Source organism: Tripterygium wilfordii, chromosome 20, assembly GCF_013401445.1.
Source record: "Tripterygium wilfordii isolate XIE 37 chromosome 20, ASM1340144v1, whole genome shotgun sequence".
NCBI lineage: Eukaryota > Viridiplantae > Streptophyta > Magnoliopsida > Celastrales > Celastraceae > Tripterygium > Tripterygium wilfordii.
In genome coordinates, this window is record NC_052251.1 from 9,261,070 (window position 1) to 9,281,526 (window position 20,457).

General features: G+C 38.0%; 4 protein-coding genes across 8 annotated transcripts; 3 read left to right on the forward strand and 1 right to left on the reverse strand.

The window, feature by feature from the left end:
- The first annotated feature begins 615 nt into the window (after positions 1-615).
- LOC119986681 (pentatricopeptide repeat-containing protein At5g66520-like) lies at positions 616-3,607 on the forward strand. Of its 2 annotated transcripts, XM_038831340.1 has the most exons (3): positions 616-2,475; positions 2,654-2,695; positions 3,264-3,607. In XM_038831340.1, exon 1 carries the CDS (start codon positions 686-688, stop codon positions 2,345-2,347), a length of 1,662 nt encoding a protein of 553 aa, XP_038687268.1. In that variant the 5' UTR covers positions 616-685; the 3' UTR covers positions 2,348-2,475; positions 2,654-2,695; positions 3,264-3,607. The 2 variants fall into 2 exon arrangements, with proteins under 2 accessions (XP_038687268.1, XP_038687269.1); XM_038831341.1 differs by lacking the exon at positions 2,654-2,695.
- A 945-nt stretch (positions 3,608-4,552) lies between these two features.
- On the forward strand, positions 4,553-8,139 carry LOC119987533 (protein NEN1-like). The gene is made up of 6 exons (XM_038832465.1): positions 4,553-4,961; positions 5,043-5,200; positions 6,033-6,079; positions 6,187-6,250; positions 6,571-7,328; positions 7,616-8,139. Exons 1-6 carry the CDS (start codon positions 4,682-4,684, stop codon positions 7,848-7,850), a joined length of 1,542 nt encoding a protein of 513 aa, XP_038688393.1. The 5' UTR covers positions 4,553-4,681; the 3' UTR covers positions 7,851-8,139.
- Positions 8,140-9,289: 1,150 nt separating this feature from the next.
- LOC119987237 (probable xyloglucan 6-xylosyltransferase 5) lies at positions 9,290-11,157 on the forward strand. The gene has a single exon (XM_038832094.1). It carries the CDS (start codon positions 9,531-9,533, stop codon positions 10,884-10,886), a length of 1,356 nt encoding a protein of 451 aa, XP_038688022.1. The 5' UTR covers positions 9,290-9,530; the 3' UTR covers positions 10,887-11,157.
- Positions 11,158-12,529: 1,372 nt separating this feature from the next.
- Positions 12,530-20,401, reverse strand: LOC119986599 (LON peptidase N-terminal domain and RING finger protein 2). 4 transcript variants are annotated; one of them, XM_038831233.1, is made up of 19 exons: positions 20,290-20,401; positions 20,079-20,163; positions 19,246-19,347; positions 18,486-18,568; positions 18,250-18,334; positions 18,071-18,157; positions 17,807-17,868; positions 17,469-17,668; positions 17,322-17,382; positions 16,449-16,626; positions 15,578-15,616; positions 15,407-15,468; positions 15,277-15,313; positions 14,553-14,602; positions 14,375-14,432; positions 13,963-14,038; positions 13,303-13,382; positions 13,149-13,217; positions 12,530-12,836 (listed from the first exon to the last, which is right to left on the reverse strand). In XM_038831233.1, the coding sequence occupies exons 2-19, from the start codon at positions 20,145-20,147 to the stop codon at positions 12,777-12,779; spliced, it is 1,458 nt and encodes a 485-aa protein (XP_038687161.1). In that variant the 5' UTR covers positions 20,148-20,163; positions 20,290-20,401; the 3' UTR covers positions 12,530-12,776. The 4 variants fall into 4 exon arrangements, 1 of the variants encoding a protein (XP_038687161.1); XR_005465293.1 differs by having other exon boundaries at positions 12,764-12,836; positions 13,949-14,038; XR_005465294.1 differs by lacking the exons at positions 12,530-12,836; positions 13,149-13,217 and having other exon boundaries at positions 13,963-14,069.
- Positions 20,402-20,457: the final 56 nt, after the last annotated feature.

A 20,457-nucleotide genomic window follows, 5' to 3' on the forward strand; every position in this document is an offset into this window, starting at 1 on the left:
GAAATAAATTGGAGTTTGTTTTTTTTTTTAGTTATAAGCTAGCATTTTTAGAATGTTTGTTACCGTTGGTATAATCTCTCCACATTATAAATCGTACCATACCTATGATAACGAAGTAATAGTATTTTTGGGTACTTAATGATTTGACCCAATTCAACTCGAGAACCCATTTTTCAAACGTTTCAAGTTGGGAATCGAAAATTCGAATTGTTCCAACTTAATCACTCGATCAGTTTTCAGACCTTTTGGGCAGTAAAAATGCTTATCAAATTGTATGTTCGAAAAGGCAAAAAGTTGTTCGTGTGGTTGGTTTGAAATAAATTTGAATTTTCGATTCTTATCTTGAAACGTTTGAAAAATGGATTTTCAAATTGAACTGGGTCAAATTATTCAGTACATAAAAGTGTTATTGCCCCCCTACGATAACTGTTATAAATTTTAAAAACCTTTCAACCTTCAACCTATACGATTTGATACGATAACTGTTATAAACTTTAAAAACCTTTCAACCTTCAACCTATACGATTTGATACGATAACTGTTATAAACCTTTCAACCTTTCAACTTTTCAACCTTCAACCTATACGATTTGATACGGTTTTAAAAACAGTGAGTATAATGTCTCCAAATTATAAGTCGTACCAAACCGGCGGTAACTGTCCACATGCATTCTATCAAGTTTTAAATGTTTGTTGAAGAACCAATACCCGTCAATCGAACAGGATCCAGAGCAATACAACAAAACCTGTTCTCTCTGTTGCAGAGTTGTAACTGCATCAAGAACATCAACCAGATCCACAACCAAGTCATTGTTAACGGCTTCTCCCAGAAGAGTTTCCTCGTCGTTAAGCTTCTATCTTTCTACGTGGCTTCTGATCATCTTGTACTTGCCCAAAGGATCTTCCAAAACATCCAATTCCCAAGTACTACCATATGGAACCAGATGATCAGGTGCTATGTTCGACGCGGAGAGCCGCAGAAATCAGTTCAGACATACAACGAAATGGTCGCGGCTGGGTGTGAGCCTGATGGGTTCACTTATTCGTTTGTTTTGAGTGTTTGTGCCAGGTCAAGGTTGTTGAGAGAGGGGGAACAGGTTCATGCGAAGGTTTTGGCCAATGGGTACTGCTCGAATGTGTTTGTTAGGACCAATTTGGTTAATTTGTATGCCATTAATGGTTATGACGGCATTGAGTATGCGCATCAAGTGTTCGATGAAATGGGGGAGAGAAATGTTGTTACTTGGAATTCGATGCTCTCTGGGTATATTAGGCATGGGGATGTGGATGGAGCCAGGAGGATTTTTGACGAGATGCCTGAAAGGAATATTGTCTCGTGGACAACCATGATTGCTGGGTGTGCCCAGCATGGAAAATGTAGGCAAGGGTTATCTCTATTCAATGAAATACGGAGAGCTGGTGTGGGATTGGACCAGGTTGCTTTGTTGTCAGCCTTGTCAGCGTGTGCTGAATTAGGAGATTTGAGATTGGGGAAATGGATTCACTCGTATGTTGAACAGAGAATGCATCGTGGAAAGCAGCCCATACCGGTATCTTTAAACAATGCACTTCTACATATGTATGCTAGCTGTGGTGTGATTGAAGAAGCTTCTAAAGTATTTAGAGAAATGGAGCAGAGAAATACTGTTTCTTGGACAACCATGATAGCAGGATTTGCGAAACAGGGTTTTGCCCGAGAAGCTCTTACTACATTTCACTGGATGCAAAGCTTGGGATCTAATGAAGTGAGACCTGATGAAATAACCTTCATTGGGGTTCTTTCTGCTTGCAGCCATGCTGGATTGGTCGACGAGGGTCGCCAAATTTTCAACCATATGAATCTATGTTGGGGCATTAAACCAAGGATTGAACACTACTGTTGCATGGTTGATTTATTGAGCCGTGCTGGTTTCTTGGATGAAGCTCATAATCTCATTCAGTCTATGCCCATGAAGCCCAATGATGCAATTTGGGGTGCTCTGCTCGGTGGTTGCAGAATTCACAAAAGTTCAGATCTGACTTCGCATGTGGCTCAAAAGTTGGAAGTTGAGTGTGATCCTGATCGAGCTGCAGGCTATCTAGTGCTGTTGTCAAATATCTATGCCACGGACAGAAGGTGGCTGGATGTCTCCCAAGTTAGAGAAAAAATGGTTGAATTGGGTGTGAGAAAACCTCCGGGCCGAAGTTGGGTTCAAATAAATGGGGTTCTTCATGATTTTATAGCAGGGGATAGTACCCATAAGCATGCATCTTCAATATATAATATGCTTGGCAGGCTCACACGCCAAATTAGCTGGGAAGGTCATCAATCAGACATATCAGAGACGTATAAAGATGTAGTGAATTGAAGTCTGCTACCATGAAATTCAGCTTTGAGTTTCTTTTCATAATTAAAGTACTAAACCTTGCACATTCTTTGTCACGAGGTCTACTACTTGCGAAAGGGCCAAGTGAAAGAGTTTCTTTGAACTTCTTGGTAATAGCTTATCTTCCTTGATAGGGTCATATTATTGATAGCCTTCTATAACTACAGAACATTTTGAGCTCTTCAATGTTATGTTATAGAAACATAAGTTACTTTTTTTCTTCTTGACAATATTCTTGACATGCTAACCAAAGATTTCCATGACATTGACGTGTCTTCTGATTTGCAGAGTCGCTGATTGAGTAATCCGCTGTGTGTTTCTCATGAAGTTGTACGTTTAACTTGAACTTTCTATTGTTAAAAGCAATTTTTTATTTCAGATTCCTGTTTTGGTGCAGCATATAATTTCACAACTTCTTGTCTCCACTTTGGTACTTATTTGATTATTATGAACTTACTTTTATGTCTTCCAAATAATCTCGACTCAATCAATAGTTACTGCCAGCAACTTAATCTTAGCCTGACCAGCTGGCGGCAACTCTGCATCTCCACTTTGGTAATGAAATAGCTGCTGTACAGCACTACACTGTAGAGATACAACATGTTCATTTATTCCTCCTTCATTGTATTACTAATAGTATGCTAGTGACTTCTCATATTTCCTTGCATGCTTCACAATATATTAGAATGATTTTGATATTTTCAAATTTCAATGATGTTTAGGAGGAGGAATGACCATGCTGTTTTTACCGTCTTATACTTGGCATAGTTGGTATTAATTCACAGCTCATGTGAAATTTATTGCACTCTAGGAGCCCTGATCCTAAAACAAAATGAGTTTGTTATTATTTTTTGGTGGTTGGTGTTGTATATGACTCTAACTTCTTATGTTAGTACAGTGGACTGGACTTGCTTGGTTCACGACCCGTATTACGGCAGCAAAGACCGCCACCCCTGACGGGGGTCCTATTACTCTCTGAGCAGGCTGGCCGTGTCAGGAATCTGGGGCGGAGCACCTTGGCAAAAAAAAAGAAAGAAATTCAAGGATATTTTCATCATTGTCCGTAACATAAATATTCTCATTTTGAAAGCCCTAGCCGCTAGAACAAATACTTGTAGTATTCAGAAAGAGTTGTTGAGCGAGAGTTTGGAACTTATCAAGATTTATCATTGTTGCTCGTGGATGTAGACAAGATTGGCCGAACAACATTTGTCTTTGTGTGTGATTGATTTTGGTTTTCGATTTCTCTATTTTTTTCGTATTAGTTATTTGTTGATCATGAATGTCTTGAGCTGTTTATGCACAACAGTTAGAAGATCCATTCAGAGTTGATGCATTTAAGGGAAGCTAGGGTTGCATTTTATCATGTTGAACGGCCAACTTTGAATTGATCTACTGTAAAGTAGCAGGAGTGAGGGATCAAGTAGATGAACATCCTAACTTAGTTCCCAAAGGAGATGTGGGAGTCAAGGCAAGTCCACATGGTTTACCATAGACATTTCTTGCATCCACGGATTTTGGATGCTTTGGCCTTAAAGAAAAGCAAAAGCAAGGAATGATACCTGAGTGTGTGTGCTTCCTCTCCAATTCCACCAAAACTTCTTCACTGGGTTTCCCAAAAGATTGAGTTTTGTTTCTGGGTTTCCAGATCAAAAGGGTGGTGGAGTAGCTTATAAAAAATGTTTTACTTATTCAAAATGAAGTCTTTTATTATAAGTTGGGCCAGCGGAGTACGGATTTGGGATTCCGCAATTCGTTTAAAATTCTAAAGCTTACAATTTCAATTCAATGATTTAAAAAGTATACCACATCACATCACATTTTTATTTTTTTATTTTTAAAACTTATCTTGCGGAGCACTCAAATCTACCGAGCACAAAGAACTTAAGGTGGTGGTGGAGGAGCTTATAAAAAAATATTTTCACTTTTTTTCTTTTTTTGTAAACAAATTTACAATTACTTAATCTCTCCGAATACCTAAAGAATCTCATGTTAGTAGGGGGTTTGATTCTAAGCTTGGTATTTCCAATTAATTTGTGTCTGACAGATTTGTAAGTGTAGTCCGGCTAAAATTTGGATTTAGCGAACTGTCCAAAGACACGTCTGCTGAGGTATTCTCGATTACTAAAAAAAAGTCACTTTATTTTATTTCAAAGTTGAGCCTGCCGACTACAAACCCAAACCAAATCAAACCAAACCCACCTCACTAAGCAACCCAAAGCCCACTCTCCCGTTATATTGGCGCGTCTCCGTTTCAGAGAAGTCTTAAACCCTCCTTCTCTCTCATCTTTCCTTTCAAGAATCATCCCCGTCGTCATGGGTTCGAACGACGAGAGATCCGAGATTGCATTCTTCGACGTTGAAACCACGGTGCCGACTCGACCCGGTCAGGGTTACGCCTTACTTGAATTCGGTGCAATCTTGGTGTGCCCAAGGAAGCTGGAGGAGCTTCACAGCTATTCGTCTCTAGTCCGACCCGCTGATCCGTCCCTAATCAACTCCCTCTCCGTTCGCTGCAATGGAATTACGCCGGAAGCTGTTGTTTCAGCTCCCCCTTTCGCTGACATATCCGACGTCGTTTATGACCTGCTCCATGGTTCGTCTCGCTCGTAGTCTTAGCTTCAATTTCGAAATTTCAACTATAATGAAATTGATTTCATTTTTCTTGTTTTGATAGGTCGGATTTGGGCGGGGCATAATATTATCAGGTTTGACTGTAAGAGGATAAGGGAGGCATTTGAGGAGATTAATCGACCTCCGCCGGAGCCTAAGGGGATAATTGATTCTTTGGCCTTGTTGACTCAGAGATTTGGGAGAAGAGCTGGTGACATGAAGGTTAGAAAACCATTCACTACCTGCATATATGTGAATTTGTTACATTCTGTTTTGAAGGTTTATGGTGTTCCATTACTTACTAGAAGCTATTGCAAATTGCAGTCTGCCGCGTGGTTTTTATGTAATTGGGAATTATGTTCTTAAGTTCTTTGTGAGCCTATTGAGTATTGAATTTCTAACAACTGAGTTGGTTTTGGAATTTGATTCCACATGGTGCTGCTATTTCTTTTTTGAGGCATCTGTATATGTCTTCGACTCCTAGGAGGGACGTATCTTTTGCTGGCAAATGGTATGCCTTTTGGTGGTTTCTGGGCATACCAATATAGTAGAGATGAAAAGTGGAGCCCGTTTTCTCAATTTCCTCCGACTTAAATGAAATTCTCCTACTTGTGTTCTTTTTATAGGATGAGCTTAATGAAATGTAGAATACTTGACCGATCCATTCTTGGCCTGGAAAATCAGAGATTGACATATCAAATCTCATAAAACTTGGAAATTAACTGATTGAGAAACAAATCAGCTGATTGAGGATGCCTGAGAAAATTAACGCAAAAAATGTGGGGAGTTGTGAATTTAACTTTCCAAATCTTCAGGTCTAAATATATGCAGAATGCATAGGATTTTCCCTTGTGATTCTCCTTAGTACATATTAAATTTCTGGATAATTTTTTACTTATTGCACTCATGAATGCATCACTAGATTAAAGATTGATCACTTAGTTAATTGATTCATGGTTTACAAGGAGAGACAGAAAAATCTGTATGTAAGATACATATGTTTGTTATTGTGGGATTCAAAGACTTGCTTATAAGTATTTCTTGAGATTTGCAGATGGCAACTCTTGCAGCATATTTTGGGCTTGGACAGCAGACACATAGGTAATTCTGCAAATATGTGAGGAGTTATTTGCGTAACCTTTTCTGTAGATAGGCATTGTTAATTTAACTATATGGTGTTCCACTTTTCTTTTTTTTTTACTTCTCAGAAGCTTAGGTGATGTGCGAATGAATCTTGAAGTTCTCAAGTACTGTGCAACAGTTTTATTCCTGGTAATTGTATAATATTGACAATTACTAATTCTTATTATTCGTTATTGATGTTGTCATTTAAAATTTTATCTGAGCTGTATCCCATGCAAGTGTTTTTCTTCTTGTTTACATGATTGTTTTCTTGTTCTTGTTTAGGCAAATATTATGTAAATCCTATAAAAATCTCCGTAGATTAAATATTGAAGAATGTTCGACTGGCAATGAATAGTCTTCATAGTCCATACTATCTACTTTGCATCAGTGTTAAGTTGGGTGGTTGCAGACTTGCATGTTTCAGTTGATCAGATGTGTGATCGAATTGAAAATTTTCACATTTGCAGGAGTCTAGCCTTCCAGACATATTTACTGAGAAAAGCTGGGTCTCGCCTAATGCTACTACCAGAAGTCGTACAAATGGAAAATCAAGCCCTGGTGGAGTAAGCCCAAACGTGAATACTACCTCATCAAGTTCAAAGCTCGCCAATAATCCAATCCTGTCTACTACAGATCAAGTAATGGACCAATATAATCCATTATTGTCTCTTGCCAGTAGCGGCAGCAGCAGCACTGACGAGTGCTTCAATTCAGTGGCATCGGATACCACTCGTTCAGATCCTTTCGACATGGGCTCACTTAGTAATGAAATGAATACTGAATCCCTTCAACGGGATATCTCTATGGAAGAAAATTCTGTGCCAGAGTCTTCTGAAATATCTTCCACAGAGGCATTCATTGAAGGTTGCGGTGGCTATATTGAATTCCTGGCCCCTGATGAAGTTTGCGTTCCTGATATCCGTGCTTCTCTAGTCCCATTGTATCGTGGGAGTCAGAGAATAAAACTGTTGCATAAAGATTTCTCTTTGCAGATTTGTTATTCTCGTTTGAGAGTGCGTTTTGGGATTAGCACAAAGTTTGTTGACCATGCTGGTCGACCACGAGTGAGTTTTGTAGTGGATGTGCCTCCAACTTTGTGTACAGTTCTTGATGCATGTGATGGTGTTGTGCAAAAGGTGTCCTTAGATTCTGGTAGCAGCTCAGAATGGAGGCCTGTTGTGACCAGAAAAAATGGCTTCTTCAACTATCCTACAGCAAGACTGCAGTATGTTTTACTCCCAAGTCCCATCTGTTTTTATCTTTTCATTGTTCCTCTCTTCTTGCTTTGGCCACAAAGAGATGACTGCATTGGCTTAAGGCAAACAGAGTGTTTTGTCCCCTGGAATGGAGTTGCTCAAATAAATGTATCCTCTAGAAATATCAATATTTCGTGTTTGTGTGTGTTTTTCTTTATTTTCCTGCATACTTGAAAATGTGTTTGATGTTTTCCTTGAAGATTTATGAAAGAACCCAATGCAAGAAACTGTCTCACTTTCTTTTTCCTTCTCGCAGCATTCCTACCGTAGTAAATGAAGATTTAGCCCAATATGCCACCGAGATGTACCAGAAAGAATCTTCCGGAGCTGCACAAAAGCTTGTGTTTAGCAAATTTGATGCTGCAGAACTGGACAGTTTCTTCAAACCTGGGACCTTTGTGGATGCATACTTTTCCTTGGATCCGTATGACTATCAACAGAATGCTGGCATCCGGTTAGTGGCAAAAAAATTAATAATTCATTCGGAGTGATGCAAATAAGGGATCAACAATTTGGCTCGCCGGGTAGTCTGTTACTTGACATTAGTACCAATTGACTGTAGATTTGCTAATCTCTTGTTCCTGAGGTTAGAATGTGAAGGGCATGTACCATGATTTATGTTCAGAATATTTTCTGATGCACCGGAAGGGACACAATGGTTTATGTTGAGAATATGTTGTAAGTGGAAAAATTTGTCCCAAGTGATCAGCTTCTTGTCGGATTTTCCACAAGAAGCTGATTCTAATCCAATCTATGAAATAGAAGACAGATTTGAATCTACGCTAACCCAAGCCAATCGGAGCAAGAATACCCCAAAGAGCCGAATCAATCAAGTATAGAACACATTGAATGATTCTATACTATCCCAAGCAAATCAAAGTAGAGAGTGCCTTGAGTGGCCAATTCAATCTGGATAAATCCTAGGCAAAAGTCGTCCTTCAATGACTTTCTCGATACCCAAAACATAGAAAAACTACCCTTTTATACTTAGATTTGATTTGATAAATTACATTAAAGTTCCTTGTCCTAAAGTTGACTCCTTGATTGCCACCATCAATAACTAAATGATACCTGGTTATATTAGGCGACACTGCAACGCCAACTCCACGACACCTCGACGCGCCCTATTCGACAGGGTGCTTGAGGTGTTTATCCTCGTCAAGTTGCAAAGAAGCGCACCTACGATAGAGATACTCGACCTGACCAATGGTGTAGAAGTGCCTGACATCAGCAGCGACGCCCCAGCAAGAGTGCTTTGCTCATCCACCACTTCCCTAGGCGTATTGCTTATACGACTCTCATCAGTGTGGGATAAGCCATCTTGAAACAATCATTAAACTGAGTGTGATACTAAGCCTAAGGTAAGTGGTAAGTGAGAACTATCTCGTTTCATATGAAATTGAGTGTGATACTAAGCGTAAGCTAAGTGTCAAGTGAGATTTATCTCGTTTTATATTAAATTAAGAGTGAGCATGAGCATGAGAATTATGATAAGACAATTATTTTCTTTTAATAAACTACGCTATTGTTAATTTTTAATAAGGATAAAATAATCTTTTCAAAGAATTCTCACTAAGAATTGAGGGTGGGATTATTTGGATTCTACTATTCCAAAACCCAACCAAACAATCAATTAGAGAACGAGATATTTATATCATTATTCTCACCTCAATATGCCAACCAAATACCCCTAAACGGAGTTGTATATCGTTATTGTTACAATCCCTTAGCAAGCTTTAATACAAAAAAAACTTACCCAAATTTCTAATAATTGATGTCTAGATGTCATGAATTTACTAGCATATTATTTTATTTCCTAATTAAAATGTTTTAAAAAAAAAAAAAAAACTAATTTGGCAAGACTCACTGTCAAATGCCCCAAACCAGTGTTTTTGAGTAGGCATTTGTAGAGTTCTGCGAGTATCCAATTAAAATATAGAACAAAATCCACTAATACTAATACAGACAAGATTAGATTGCCCGAGAGATCAGACAAACCCTTGTGGGTGTTGCTTCCATGTCTTCTCCACCATCTCCTCCTCTTACAACCACCTTCCCCACTTCCACTTCCACTTGTTATTAGGGCTTTTCCATTTGGAGCCCCAGATCCCTCTCGCGGCCTTGGAGGGATACTACTGTTTCAATTTTTATTTATACATAAGCATAGATACATGGGACAGGATAGTTTCAACCCGCAGAAGAGGGGATCCGGCGGAGGCGGACTTCCGACGACAACCACGGCCAACGGTAGAGGGGGCCGTGTACTAGGCGGCATGTCACGTGGAAGGCAGATCCACAAGACATTCAACAACATCAAGATCACCATCCTCTGCGGCTTCGTTACCATCCTCGTCCTCCGTGGCACAATCGGTGTCGGCAATCTTGGCAGCTCCGAGGCCGACGCAGTGAACCAGAATTTAATCGAGGAGACCAATCGGTTTCTGGCTGAGATCAGATCCGATGATGACCAGGAAGATCCATCTGAGTCCAATTTCAACGCAAATGTTACATACGCTCTTGGACCGAAGATCTCCAATTGGGACCAAGAGCGCAAAGCTTGGCTTGAACAGAACTCGGAGTTCCCGAATTTCATCAATGGCAAAGCTAGGATCTTGCTCTTGAGTGGGTCGCCTCCGAAACCGTGTGATAATGCTATCGGAGATCATTACCTCTTAAAATCAATTAAGAACAAAATTGATTATTGTAGAGTTCACGGGATTGAGATTGTGTACAATATGGCTCATTTGGATATGGAGCTTGCAGGTTACTGGGCAAAATTGCCGATGATCCGGCGATTGATGCTTTCGCATCCAGAAGTGGAGTGGATTTGGTGGATGGATAGTGATGCTTTGTTTACTGATATGGTTTTTGAGATTCCTTTGAACAAGTACGAGAATTACAACATGGTCATTCATGGCTACCCCGATTTGTTCGATCAGAAATCATGGATTGCACTGAACACTGGGAGTTTTCTATTCAGGAATTGCCAATGGTCTCTGGATCTGCTTGATGCTTGGGCTCCAATGGGTCCCAAGGGCACGATCAGGGAAGAGGCCGGGAAGATCTTGACAGCAAATTTGAAGGGGAGGCCAGCATTTGAGGCCGATGATCAATCGGCTCTGATATATTTGCTACTTACACAGAAGCAGTGGATGGAGAAGGTGTTTTTGGAAAATCAGTACTACTTGCACGGCTACTGGGCGGGATTGGTGGATCGATACGAGGAAATGCTGGAGAAGTATCATCCCGGATTGGGGGATGAGAGGTGGCCTTTTGTGACACATTTTGTTGGTTGCAAGCCCTGTGGAAGCTATGCTGATTATTCAGCTGAGAGGTGCTTGAAAAGCATGGAGAGGGCTTTCAATTTTGCAGATAATCAGGTGCTTAAGCTGTACGGGTTTAGGCATAGGGGATTGTTGAGCCCCAAGATTAAGAGAATCAGGAATGAGACAGTTACTCCATTGCAGAATGTAGACCAGTTCGATATCCGCCATCAAGAGCATGAGAAGAGTGGATCTCTGAGCTAACAGAGAAACCACACATCTTCAGTGTGCCATAATCCATAGGTAATGTAATTTCCTCGAGTTAAATTCAAACGTTTGAACTTGATAACAGTTTACCTTTTAAGTTTTATTTGTTTTGCTGTCTTTGTGCTGTGATTGGAATTGGGAAAAGGAAAAGGGTAGAATTCTTTTGTTTAGTTAATTTGTCTTCCAGAGTTGTTTGAGACTTTAAGTAACAATGAAGATTCCTAATCAACTCTTAAATACAGTGTTTTCCCTGTTCTTTGTTCTCTTATATGGCTCATGTTAAAGCTGGGAATTCTGGTTTGTTCGGAACATTTTTTTTCCTTTGAAGTAATAGCAAGATTGACATCAATGATTAAGAATTGAAAAGAGTGTTGAAATCTAAGGATATTGCTTGTAAGCAAGCAGTGTAGTTATCTGGAGTGAGAGTTTTGATTAGGCTTGTGAATATTCTACTTTCAAACTGGGTATCACTTGACATATGGAACTTTTACAATCACAAGGTGGTGTCCTATAATTCTAGTAGGCCGGGAAAAATCATTATTAGCTAGTTTGCTTTCCGGTGTCGGATGGAGTTACCTATAGCAGTATCTTGTAACCTTTATGGTGTGCGCTTGGATAGGGAAGGGGAGGGAAATTCATTAAAGGGAATGAAAGTAGAATACTTTTTCGTCTCAGGTTAAAGGAAATGATTCGTTATTTATCTTGTTTGAATAGCCATAAAAGTTAAGTGAGAAAATTTGTTTAATCTACTAATTTATTTTTGCTTTTATGTTAAAGTATTATGTACAAGGGTAAAATAGGTTTTCCAAACTTGTAGATGACCTAACTTAGCCTCCCTTCCCTTCAAATGGACCTCATTTTGAGAGGAAGTATTTTGATGAAATCTTCCCCAATTCTTTTCAAACCTCTCCCTTTATTTTTATTTTTCTAAACCATCCAAATAAGAGAATTCGGAGGAAACTCGTTTCCATTCTCTTCCCTTCCCCTGATTCCCTCAATCCAAACACACTCCTAGTGAAAATGATGAGAGATGCTTATGAAAGATGGATTTGTTTCATACTGTTTAGCTGCGAAAACTCAGGAAATGTTTGAAAATTCAGTGTTCCGTTTTTTTGCCGTGTTCTCCTTAAGGTAATGGTAAGAACACAAATACTATCTACTTTTCTGATGATTGCTTAACTTAGGCAGCTTGAAAAAAGTTGTTTTAAATTCTCTCTTGCCGCCAGTTTAATGAATTGCTCTACCTGCAATACTACATGCTAATTACTGCATCAGATGAGTGCTTGAAATAGACAGGGACCAGTTCAATGGTAACTACACTTACCCTACACCACAGAGGGTGGTTTGCTTCATGTGTGACAACCTGCTTACACAGTTGCAATTGCTCCCTTTTTCTGTTAGGAGTTGCTCGATGTCAAACTTAGCTTAGTAAGAAGGACAATAGGACACACCGAACCACTAGTTTGAGCGGTAAGGATGGTGTGTATCACCCTTGTGACAAGGGTTTGAATCCTCATTCCCCGTTTCAAAAAAAGTACAATAGTCTTACATTTAAGTGACAAATAGAGGGGAGAATTACTTAACACAAGCAACAATAGTAACAAATAATGTTTTGTTTTTGGGAAATTTAAAAAAAAATTATCAAATATGATATTATTTCTCTTGAATAATCCAAACAACATTTCACAAAAAAAAAATATCAAAGAATGCTTTGTCAAGTCAAAATATTTGACTTCATCAAAACCATATGTTACAACAAAATAAGGGATCCACACACCTTATCATGTGGACCAAAGAATATTGAATCGCTCTTATATGTATATATATAATGTTTGAATTGCTATTGTATCAATGTTTTTTTCAAAGGATCCAATATTTCACGTATCCTCATTGGACCCTACATCCTTGTTCTGCTGCTCTGAGGAATATTAATCCTCCAGTTATCCTCTGCAAAAAAAAATGAAAAATATACATAAACAAATAACGGGGGAACAAAAGTTATGGGTGGGGTGGAACTTGGAAGTTGACTCCTGGTGATGCTAGCTCAATTACTTTTTTCAGCCATAAGTTCAAGCACATTGGAGAGGGAGGGAAGAAAAGGGAACATTTAGCAGGCAGTCCAAACACAAATACTACTCTCGTTCGACGAATTTATGTCGTGCAAATGCGTCGATAGCATGAATTTAGTTTGTTACAATCTGTTAGTCCCTGTAAAATAACATGTTGAATTTGCATATAATTAAGAAAAAAGTCCAATACCTCTCTTGTATCGGTTAAGTGCAAGAGATCCAATCTCTCTAAAGGCGTTTTGTTTGAGAGTGTAGCAAGCTGCAGCCAGGTGTACATTTGAAATTCAGTAAAATGAAAAAGAAGCCTTGCATATACTTTCTACAGATAATAATAATAGTAGTACCCAGAAACTGAAGCGCTCAGGATCCAATGGTCTAGGCATCATAGATTCCACGTTAAGAAGTCTCTCGAGTCTTCTTCGATCTGTACGCAAACTCTATTACTAATTGCAGGCAAATGCAATGCAAGATACAATGTGGGAAGAGAGAACAAAAGTAAAAAATAAGCCCTCATATGTGCAATCAAAAGCTACATCTATACTCATGAATTCATAGTACTTTCTTGGGGCATTCCAAATGCTTTCCAGAAAAATAGACATTACAAATTTACAAGGCATACCATGTTACAACAACAACCAAACTTCTCTATGCACAAGTGTTAGCAAATACCTCTCTCCATTTTTAGTATAATCATTCTCCTAATGAAATTTTTCAGGAAAAGAGGATGATCAATGGGCTAAAAAATCAGAACATGAGAGGAGAAACGTCCTTGAATTAATAATAACTTTTAATTGAAGATTATGACTGCCATGACAAATTTTTATTCAGTAAATAAAAAGCTAACCGATAAGATAAAAGTCAGTCCCATTCTTCAGAAGAAATCGACTGGGTGAAATTTTTTTGAAATATAACTCTCCCTAAACCCAAATACAAGAAGCAATGAGCAATGGAACAGAAATGAATGCTGAAGTTTATTCAAATAATTGTTACCCATGAAAGTTCACCTTGTCCTGCGGCTTCCTTCACCGTTCTTAACCACAACAAAGCATAGTCTGCTGCATCATTTGTTAATTGTTGCAACTGCAAGCACACAAAATTTACAAAATTGCCCCTGATATAAACATTTAATGGGCAATTCCAAAAAGCCATTCGCAAATGTTACGTTCAATGCCATCGAAAGCTATGGTAAGATGATCTTGTAGAAAGGAAACTAGGTATGTATAAACTATAAACCACAAAAAATGATGCCTGCATATGTAAAGCCCTGGGAACAATCAAATAAATCCCATATGTCTCGTTATTGATATCCTGATTGTATATAGCCTATCATCCCAAGCCGCCTTGTTATAATTCTGGGAATTAAAGGCAGAAGAAATTAAGAAAAAAAATAAGAAGCCAGAAAAGCAGTTAACATACTTCTTCTGGCTGTGCTGGTTGATTATCACATATCCATTCCACCTCAGCAACCCGGTACCTGCATAAAACATTGAAGGAACATAAAACCAAATGTATGAAACCAAACTACCAAAGGCAGTAAAATTTATGAATTTTTAGAGAAATTGACGAAGGCATGGCATGATAATGATAAACTCACCCATCTTGATCCCAAGATTGAAGGATGTGAAATCTTCGTCGGCTTTCAACCTACATAAAAATGTATAATATCAACATTGAAATCGATTTGAGGAAATAATGACTGCAACTCTGCTCATGCATTCTGACCAAATGAATTATCCATTTTTTCCCCTCTTTAACATCGCTCAAGACAAAATAAAATTTAGTAATATTCAAAAAAGCTATTGAACCAACTTCAAACGGGAGTGTATGAACCACTGGGAAAAGACGGTAGGAAAAAATTGCAAACTAGCACTAGATAGTCAACTGGAAAACTTCCAAATAATTTATTGAAAGATTTTAATTTTAACTTGTTTTCACCAATTGAGAAATAATGGATTCTCATTGTTTCTCACAAGGATTCATGACGCCGATCCCAAACAGTTTGGGATAAGTCTCGGACGATGATAATGAGTAATTTTTACCAACTCATTTTTCGTTAAAGAAGAAGTTCACATGCAGACTGTTTGATGAAGCTGCATCCATAAATTTGTGGTATAAGCTGCATCCATACACTTTCTTTAAACAAGGTGTGAATGAAATGAAGAGATTAGTATTAGCAATTAGCTTCAAAAATCAAAACAGCAGTACCGCACGCAATAAAGATGATGACACTCAATATTATAGAGTGGCTTGCCAGCACTTAATCTGAGGATACAAAGCACAACAATTTAGCTGAGGAAGAAAGCAAAACAACATTTCACCTCTATATAGAAACATCCATCCGGAAGTGGCTCACACCTACATTAGAACAGATTGTATGTTAGGAAGATGCTTAACTAGATAGTGAGATTTAAAAGAAAAAAGGAAAAGCAAAAATAACGAGCAACCTACTCAGTTATCTCCACTTCACAAGCATAATCAGCTATCGAACCTCTTGTAGGATCACTGATAACCTAGAGAATGCATACACAAGCGACACCCAGAAACGGTTACGGATTTTCATCCATTCTACATAAATTCATGGAAAAGGAGGAAAGAAGAGGACCAGTGGCAATAATGTACCATTCCCATCCGACGATTTCCTTCCATAATTCTTCTCACCTAAATGCCAAAATTTTATAATACATTAGGAAAAAATATTCAACTTATGGAAGATAATTATGTTTACTACAGATAAATCTTGATGTAAAAGATGTAGGGTATCAGGCATTGATAAGTTACAGATTCTACGATGTAACACTGAATCGCACATCAAAATCACTAAAGCTACCTTTCAGCCAGTAATATGTGAGGTTTTAGCATTTATATCAACCAAAGTATAAGCCATAGTGATTGAAGAAGCCAACTGGAAGTTCAGGAATAAATAAATACAATGTTAGAAGTTTATACCTTCATATGCATAAATTCACAGAAAAATCTAGGAATATGTGCTTCAGGTCATACATATCTTGACAGTAACTCAAATTTCAAAAAACACAAACAGTGTTTTAGCTCCACTAGATAAACCAGCCAGTTCCAAGTCCAAATAAAGGAGTAGGGTTGTGGAAGGTTTTGCAACCAGCCTCAAATTATTTGGTATAAGTCTTTGATGAGAAATTAATTATTTTACTTCTCCGCCGTTTCTCTAAGAAGCGTCTAATAAATCAGCATAATTGTCTCATACACAGAAAAAAATTTCAATGTTTATTTAGCAACAAAGTGCTGGAGAGATTGCGTAAGCAACTATTTGCAAACAATGAAAAACTCAGGCAATGTTAATGCCCCCTTTGATAAAGCAATGACTAAGAGAATCAGAGACAATCTATATCACCCGCACAGAGAATATATTATCTTGAAGAAAAAGGGCAATCTGTAAAATCATAGAAGTTCTTAATTCATGTCATTATAGAAAAAGATCATTTGTAAAAGATTACTGATCAATCAACAAACTCACCATAAGTCTGTACCGGGGTTCAAAAATGTGAAGTGGAATCTTTTGACATGGAATTACAACGTCCATGACAAAAAGAGGTATCAAATCAACGCCAAAGTTTGTCAAACTGTCATGCTCCGCCTTTCTTTCTGTGTATTCCTCTGAGAAGTTCTTCTGTATAATGTTGTTCATCGTCACACTGTTATGAATCGGTAAATGTTATATGATGTGGAACATCAAAGCTAAACCATGTGGTACAAAAACCTTCTACCTTTTGGTAGAGACCATTGTCCCAAATAAGAAGGGGAGAAGGCCAAAGAATAAAAATAATAATTTGACATGTACACTATTAACCAAAGAAAAGAAAAGACTGATATGGCAAGTGAAAATATCTTCAAAACAAAACTTGTCCTAGTATATATTCCCTGCAACGTTTCAAAGATTATACAAGATATTAGGGGAACAAAAAACTTCAGAAAGAAGAGTTCTTTGCATAACTGTTAGTTGAAAGCAAACATAGGTAAGCAAAGATTCGCAGTATGCACATACAATTCAAGTACTCCATTGACCTAAAGTAAGACTACAATTGAAGAAGCATGAACAAAAATCTTCACCATATAAGCTGACCATATTGGTGATTCCATTCATTTAGAATGATACTATAAAAAGTCAAATGTTGATTTGGACATTGTTGGTCCACATCCACTATTCATAATCATTAACTAAAGATGATACCAATTATGTATCCTTGGGCAAGACTCCTATATGATTGCTCCTGGACCAACCACGTGATCTAGATTGTTAATGCAAACAACACAAGTACGCAAATAAGGCCTCCTACTATGGATTCGTGAAACACGCAGTTGAATAACTATGGCAACAGAAGCAACTCACTTTATTGTGCATGTTCTGGGACTGATAAAGAGGACTGTTCGACAAAGTGGACATTTGTTGCCTGACATTATTAAAAGAAATGGTCAGATGATGAAATGATGAACAGGCCTTACTGACTATATAATCTGTAATTAGTGAAACACTAACTTCGGTCCATCGACTGAAAAAGACATGAACGGCAGAAAGAATGTCCACAAGGAGTCGTGACAGGTTCATATAGTAGCTTAAGGCAAAGTGTGCAGTCAAAGTCATCTGTACGTTCTGGTTTTCCATGGTTTTTCCTTCCCATAGAACTGGGTCGCAGTGGCATTTTCTCCAAATTCTGTAAAGAAGCCCGAAGTGGATTGCTACATGCACCAGGATTAAGCATAAGATACTCCAACAGTTGACTAAAATTATATTAAACTATTAACATAATCTGCTTTTTTGTGACAACTGAAGAACCTAACAAAGAAAGTTCATATCCTGATTGTAAGATATAGTACCTGAAAGGATCCACCTGAAGGCCAGAGAGAATAACATCCCGGGCCAGATCATATTTTTCTAACTGTCGATTCACAAGAAGAAACCATAAAAACAAAAGAACAAAGTAATAGGAGTGAAGAAGTGTGTGCAAAACACCCCCACATACTCTGAGATAGAAAGGACAGAGAGAAATGAGTTTGGGTCGATTGGCATTGCTTTCATATGGCACTCGATTCCACTAGAAAAGAGGTAAAAACCAGCTAAAAAGAGCAATTCATTCTTACCAAAATGAGAGCATTAGCTTTTAGGATGTAAGAATGTACTGAATCACTTCGGAGATTTACTCGCTTCTCAGCATCCTTCAAAGCAAGCTACAATAGACGTTGACATATTCACCAAAAGGTCACTAATCAATGAAAAATAATTGTAATCAAGGTTATAATAAACGAGGCAAGAGGAATACTTCAGCATGAATGGTCAGATCCAAGCCATTTAATGGCTGACATTCAGAAACAGAAGCAGGTCTGTGTTTTAAGAATTGGCTGAACCTGCATAAAAGAAAACAGTTTCATTGCAAGAAATCAATTACCATAGGGAAAATTGGGTCGAGCCTTCTCCAAAAAGTCATTTAATGAATACATGCCATCTAATAAAAATAAAAGCAAGGACATCGAAAGGGCAATTATTATAAATATTAACCTGATATGTGCATAACTGCGATTGCCAAGAATAACAGGATCACCAGGTTTGATATTATTGGCTCTTGAGTAACAATTGATTGCCTAAACAACGGTGTTAATTGATCAGAACCGGACAACAAAAATATATAATTTCAAAGGTTAAGCAATTCCTGAACATCTGACACAACAGTAAACTAATTTTCTTGGTGACAGACTCAAATTATCTTAGAACAGCCAACAGAGCGAGATGACAATCATCCTTGAATGAAAAAAAAGTTTAAAAGCAAAGCTACGTGGTCACACAGTCGAAGGATCTATCAGATGTCTAGATTGACTTCCAAGGATATGAAGATTGCATCGTGATGGCATGTTATCACTATAGATCAAATGTAAGAGTGCTGGATTTGAAAGAAGCAGACAATCACAAGGGCGCTTTAGAAGTTGCCCAATATCATGACCAATACAAATAACCACATCAACTTGAAGTCCTTCTAAGCTATTCTACAAGTGAAAACCCAATCGGAGAGGCTCGCACTCTCCTGATCAAAATCACGATTACCATACCATTCAATGATCTTTTTCACAAGAAGTTCTTAAAAGGCTAATAGTTACAAGATAGTTGATTCCCTTTCTTTTCTCTATTAATTCACCAAATTAACAATTCGCAAGTATAAAACACCATTATAGGGGATGGGTTCTGTCAATCACAAGAATAGTGGAGTAAATGCAATCCAATAATAATACAAACTACTTGTATGGATGGAGAGGAGGAGAATAACCTCCACAAATTGCTGTTCTCCAAGAGCCTGATTTCCTGTCTGCACGAGATCGAAAACATGACTAAGCTGATCCCATGGCAATGATCCCTCTCCTTCATTTTCCTGCATTTTAAAACAAATAAAACTAAAAATATCGACCACCTAACTGGTTACTCGGTTATTCAAGAATATGGATGTAAAAATATTCACTCAACTGATCCAAATATAAGTATTCTCACTTAGCAGAGACTACATGTTAGAACAGCTGATCGTTCATGAATCCGAGCTAATGAGAATACAATTGTACCAATCACTGAATTTGTAATCATCAAGGATAGAGGTAGAATAAAACAATTACCAAATCTCCCAAGACATTTTTGCATATATTTTGAAATTTTACATCCCATGGGAGAAGGAATTATCAGATTTTTATCCTGCCCATGGAGTTCTCACTTCTCAGCAACTAAAATATGAAAAACTATAACAAAAAAGAAAGAAAAAAGAGTTCAGTCTTGTCTTTCCCGACATTTTTGTTAGCAACCAAACACTTCAAAGAGAAAAAATACAAACATTTGAACAAAAAACGAAACAATGCTAGTTTGACGTATGTGAAGCAGAGGGGAATTTAGACTGCTGTCATACTTGTTCTCTCAGCTTCAATTTTCCTACGTTCTCTTAACAAACAAACTATCGCAAACAAAACAACACAAACAGTCATCTAGCCGGAACAGCACTCCCTACATTCATAATTGAAAAAACGAAATGGACGAGAATTCAAAGTCGTCTGTACTCTCCACATTTTCTCAGTGAACCAAGCAACAGCAAAGGAATCAAAATCGGAATAGATTACTAACCCAAACGTAATCCTCCACCTCGTCAATTCCCTCCAAAACCAATCCGGACAACGATGTATCACCAGACATTCGAGACCAAAATCCTCTGGATCACCAAAAGCAAAAGAGACTTAATACAAGGCATCGTACAGAAACACCATTGAATGCCAAGTAAAATAAACGACGACGAAGAAGAAGAAGAAGAAGAAGAAGAGGAGACTGTGTGTCGTACTGTCGCGTTCTTCTGTGTGTCCTCCGTTGCGCGCGGACCAAATTCCACTACGTGTTCTCTTCTCTCTCTCTCTCTCTTTTGTTTCTCTCTCTAGATTAGGAGCCTTTTTTTCGTAACAAGATTTTTATTTCTTCTCGTCTCGACTGAACTTATATATGGTGTGTCGAG

What these genes read in the sequence shown, in the direction of transcription:
- LOC119987533 (XM_038832465.1), top strand. Translation starts at nt 4,682, where the DNA reads ATGGGTTCGAACGACGAGAGATCCGAGATTGCATTCTTCGACGTTGAA. An exon ending in GAAGAGCTGGTGACATGAAG is followed by an intron (nt 5,201 to 6,032) that starts GTTAGAAAACCA and finishes TGAGATTTGCAG; the next exon opens with ATGGCAACTCTTGCAGCATA. An exon ending in GTGCAACAGTTTTATTCCTG is followed by an intron (nt 6,251 to 6,570) that starts GTAATTGTATAA and finishes TCACATTTGCAG; the next exon opens with GAGTCTAGCCTTCCAGACAT.
- LOC119987237 (XM_038832094.1), top strand. Translation starts at nt 9,531, where the DNA reads ATGGGACAGGATAGTTTCAACCCGCAGAAGAGGGGATCCGGCGGAGGC.
- LOC119986599 (XM_038831233.1), bottom strand. Translation starts at nt 20,147, where the DNA reads ATGTCTGGTGATACATCGTTGTCCGGATTGGTTTTGGAGGGAATTGAC. An exon ending in ATCTGACCATTCATGCTGAA is followed by an intron (nt 18,158 to 18,249) that starts GTATTCCTCTTG and finishes CGTCTATTGTAG; the next exon opens with CTTGCTTTGAAGGATGCTGA. An exon ending in CCCAGAACATGCACAATAAA is followed by an intron (nt 16,627 to 17,321) that starts GTGAGTTGCTTC and finishes GATTCATAACAG; the next exon opens with TGTGACGATGAACAACATTA.
- LOC119986681 (XM_038831340.1), top strand. Translation starts at nt 686, where the DNA reads ATGTTTGTTGAAGAACCAATACCCGTCAATCGAACAGGATCCAGAGCA.